Source organism: Orycteropus afer, unplaced genomic scaffold (genome assembly GCF_000298275.1).
Source record: "Orycteropus afer afer isolate SDZICR_OR568_19922 unplaced genomic scaffold, OryAfe1.0 scaffold00001, whole genome shotgun sequence".
Lineage (NCBI taxonomy): Eukaryota > Metazoa > Chordata > Mammalia > Tubulidentata > Orycteropodidae > Orycteropus > Orycteropus afer.
In genome coordinates this window covers 32,151,962-32,156,704 of record NW_006921588.1, presented here as the reverse complement: position 1 = coordinate 32,156,704, position 4,743 = coordinate 32,151,962, and the positions used below count along the sequence as shown (strand labels likewise).

General features: G+C 39.4%; 1 protein-coding gene across 1 annotated transcript in view; it reads right to left on the bottom strand.

Moving 5' to 3' along the window:
* Positions 1–4,004: 4,004 nt before the first annotated feature.
* LRP2 (LDL receptor related protein 2) overlaps positions 4,005–4,743 on the bottom strand; it is a 187,017-nt gene continuing 186,278 nt past the window's right edge. Inside the window, exons 78-79 of the mRNA XM_007953659.1 lie at positions 4,342–4,413; positions 4,005–4,166 (exon numbers count right to left, since the gene is read on the bottom strand). Coding sequence (XP_007951850.1) covers positions 4,005–4,166; positions 4,342–4,413 — 234 coding nt within the window. The remainder of the gene's footprint in view (positions 4,167–4,341; positions 4,414–4,743) is intronic.

The window sequence follows — 4,743 nt, the reverse complement described above, 5'->3', positions numbered from 1 at the left end:
TATGAAGGCTGGAGTAGAGATAAGTCATTGAACCACAGTCCTTTGAAGCTGGAGGGAAGCTTGTCCAACCCCTTCATTTTCCAGGTAAAGCTACTGAGCCCCTGGGAGGTGAAACAACTTTCTCAAGGTCACATGGCCAGTTAGAGATTGAGTTTGCAACCTCATTGCCAACGTGACTTCAGTCTCAGGTCCCTTGCAAGGGATTCCCCCAACCCAAAGCCTAGGTACTATCATATGGGTGTAAAAATTTTCTGGGCTGTAAATAAAGTCTCCTTGCCCTGCACTTAATGAATCTGGTCCCATTATGATTAGGCAAAATGGTGGCAAAGCCTTGTGCCAAGGAAAACCCGAGGGTCCCCATCTTCCAAAAATAAAGTATTTTTCTCAAATGCTTTATTCTTAGAAACTGCCAGTAAAAACATAAAAACTCACCCAAACAAAAACCTTGAAAAAACAATAATATACAACTTGTTGTTGTTGTTACCTAGTACTGCTCTGACAAGAATATACCACAAATGGGATGGCTTGAACAATTTATTCTCTTAGAGTTTGGGAGACTAGAAGTCCGAGTTCAAAGTGCCAGGCTCTAGGGGCTGTGTGAAGCCTCTCAACTTTGGCCTTCAGCTCTGCCTCTTGCTCTAGGCCCACTGAAGCTGGGGCATCTCTTCACTCAGGCAGCTACTAGCTGCTAACAGGCCCAAAGTTGACAAATAAAATGGCACAGTCACGATGTTACCAAATCACATGGCAGGCCATTAATTTAAGTCCATTGAAAGTCCCAAGGTCAGCAGAGTATGGCAGGTTGCTGAACAACGACACGCAGGATTCAAGCATACCATGAGCTAGAGCCCATTCCCAAAGCTGCTGCTTATATACCCAAAGCAGCTCATATACCCAAAGCAGCTACTCAGCTGCTCACAGTAGATTCCACCATGGAGTCAATTACCAGTCTCACCATGCGGAATAACTACATTCAGCTGCCCAGCCACTCAACCAGGCCCAGCCAAGTTGACACACAAAGTTAACCACCACAGTTGTTAACTTCAATCAAGTCAGCACCCAACTCATGGCAACCCAAGCATAACAGAACAAAATGCTACCTGGACCTGCATCGTGCCCATGCTAGGTTGGGGATCCAACTGTGGTGATCCACAGGATTTTCAGAAGTAGGTTGACAGGCCTTTCCTTCTAGTCTGAAGTAATCAGGAACCTGTTCAGAATCATAGCAACATTCAAACCCGCACTGACAGGTGGTAGCTGAGCAAGAGGTGCATTAGCCGGGAATAGAACCCAGGTCACTGCATGGAAGGCAAGACTTGTACCACTGAACCACCACAGCCCCCAGATATACACTTGCACTCTTGGAAATAGACTGCATCCCCACACACAGCAACAACAACAACTTGTAATAAAAGTTAGAACTCTATCTTCCCAACTAGTGTCCTCTGGCCCTTAAAAGGCCTCCCAAGAAAATTATAGCCAGAATCAGACTAAGGGGAAGAAACAAGTACAAATATTACTAAAGAAAAGCCCCTTGTATTGGGGCTGGAACCATGGCGAAGAATGGAGAATAGATTCATAAGTCAATTTGTTCTTTATTCAGCAAAGGTACTTGGCACAAGATGCTGGAAATTCTGTGGAAGGCCCAACAAGTCTCCCTGGCCCTGGCTTGTTGTGTGAGACAAGATCTAGGAAAGATGTGACCTGAATATGCACCTGACCTTCCTCAGTTTTGGTTTTCCCATCTTTTACGTTCAAGGGCATTCATTGCCTCCTCATCACCCTCAAATGGCAATACAATGAGGCCAAACATTTTGTCATCTCCACCTCAGCCTCATTACAGACAAGGCATGTGTATCCTGTCAAAGGCCCAAATAAAATTCTATCCACCCCAACATCCTCCATTAAAAAAAACAATAAAAATAAAGAAGAGCAGACTTTTTAGAACAGTAGTTCTAGTCTGGTACACATTACAATCACCTGAGGAGCTTTTAGAAACACATGGGTGCCTCTCCCCTTTCCTCTCTTCTTAATAAAGGACAACAATCATGATTCTATTCACTGAGGGATTGCTTTGTGCCAGGAATTGTGCTACACTCTTTATATACATTCTCACAATTGACTCTAACAACCAGCCTCCTTATTTTATAGCAGCAAGCCACTGAGGCTCAGAGAGATTACCAGCAGGTGGATGGCCGAGCCACTATGCTGAAAATAAAGCATTGGAAAATCGTCCTCTTGGCAAATGACTATTAAGAGAACACTACTTATCAGACATGAATATGTACCTTCATCTCTGGTCTCCATAAGCATTCAATGACTGGTGATATTGTTAGCTAAGTGGGACTCTATGATATCTCATATTTTCTAGACAGGTTTGTTTCCAATCACTTACTCCAGAACACCATGGACACAAACAAATCTTATTCATTGATTTTCAGACAAACTGCTCTGCATTCACTTCCAGGAAGGAGCAGCAAAAAATACTCCCATTGGTATATGGCTGAAAGCATTCAACGGCCCAAGTGCTCTGCACAGCAAAATATAACCAATTCACAGTGGGGTTTAAGAAACACGCAGAGGAAGTCTGATAAAATACACATTTATTAGAAAATTTTCAGCAGCATCATTTCTAGTTGCTTTTCTAATCAAAGTACATTTCAAAGTAATTTTTAAAAAGCACTCAAAATATGAACAACAAATATTTTGAGAGCTCAGAAATAAAATAATCAGTAGTAAAAGTTCCATTCATTCATCCACAGCATTCATTCATTGTTTAACAACGTGCAATATTCACACAGAGAGCCAGGAATGCTACTTACTATGAAAATTGGATAGTCTTGCCATGTTTCCCATATTTTCTATAAAACAATCCTGTTGTAGAGACTATACCCGCCCCCCTCCAAAAAAAGAAAAAAGCTAGACTATACAGTACATTCTGATGTAAATGTATGGATTTAGCCAAAGGATCTAAAAAAGGCTCAATAACAGTTTCCCTTTCTATTCATTTATTCATTAGGAAATAAATAGTTATTATATTTTCACACACAGAAACATAAACCTAGTTTAGATTTTGCTTAACTGGTATTTGTTCTGCATCTTACTTTATGAAGACACAGATTTGGTTTTAGTAATTTGTCTACTGAGCTCCAGTTATTAGGGTAGGGTAGTACCTGAGATGCCAGGCTGTGGTCCATCAAATGAAGGAGTTCATTCAATGAAACGCAAACACTGCATGACACTTGCACTTAATAACATGGAATTTTCTCACAGATATTACAAACAGAAATATTGATTTGGGAGCTAGTGAGAAAACATGTATGTAACAGAGCATCTGGTATGACAATGCAAACATGTACGAGGGTTAAACTGAATGGCATTTTGTACTTTCTGCAGTGTCTGAGGTGTCTACAGTCAAATTCAGATGTTGATCCAACACACAGTGCCCTCATCATTACAGCTACTGATTGTGTTGACATGCAATATGGAAGATTAATTAAGTGCTGATGTGTAAAAGCAGATTCAAGAATAAGACCCAGATTCATTCCCTGGATAATTCTATAATAAACAAATGGTACCCCTTCTTTAGAAATGGCTACAGGCCTCAAGTCAATTGTTTTCCTCATTGATTCATTTACTGTAAGATCACCAACCAATTCAGAAGATACTTTTATTAGAAAATTCAATGACATTATAATCTTTCCAAGATTTACAAATGTACAATATATTTATAGCATTACCTTCAGACAGCCTCAGTGCAAAGATATACATATAGTACATTGTGATAATTATTTGTAAAAATATGAGACAACATAAGTAAAAAAAAAAAAAAAAAGAGAGAGACCCATAAGGCATAGTTTCCACAGACACTTCCAACTACAGGCAAAAAGGAAAAAATACATATATTTTTTATAAAGTACTGAATGTTAACTTTTTTCCATCTGTTTGTAAAAAATATATGTGCAAAAGTGTGTTTCGAATCCTTTCCTAAAGAGCTGGCATAGCTATACCTCAGAATCCTCTCTAACAAGGTTAGCAGTGTCTTTAAAAGTGTCCTCTGCTGCAGAGTAGGCCGGAGTTGGGTCTCTTCTTGGAGAGATTTCAGCTGGGAGGGTAGGTGATGGGGGTGGGGCTTCAGTAGCACCATCCTTTTGCTCTGTCCCCATCTAAGACCACAACAAAACACAAATCAGCCAGTTTTCTGCCCAATAGGACCATTTCATGTGAAGCAAACTAATCTTGGCCATTTTGCACAGAATAATTAGAGTATATGTCCAATTTAGCCAAGTGAGTTATTCCTAAGAAAGAATGCTGGCACTAAGAAAAATTTTAAGAAATTACCTCTGCATAGATTGGATTTTCAAAGTTGGTGGTTTGCTTTGATTTTCTTTTGAAGAAATTCCATCTTGTTGCCTAAGTAAAAAGGAGAGAATAATAATAATAATAATGGAATTTTTTTGTAGATTTCTTTTCTCCTCTGTCCAGGTCTTTAAATTTCTTCTCATTGAAGGATAAATCAATTTGGGACCATGTATTTGGCTACTGTGGGAAATTGTCCAATATTTTCTATGGTCCCTAAATAATAACTGAAAGTCTCTGGGCTATTTTCATCTAATAATTTCAAAGTACTTTTTGGATTTGAAATTTATAGTTTATAGTCTGTGCTCATAGTATCTAGAAGCTTTGCCAAGTTGATCACTCTGGCCACTACAAAGAAAATAGACACAGGTAAGAGATTTCTCC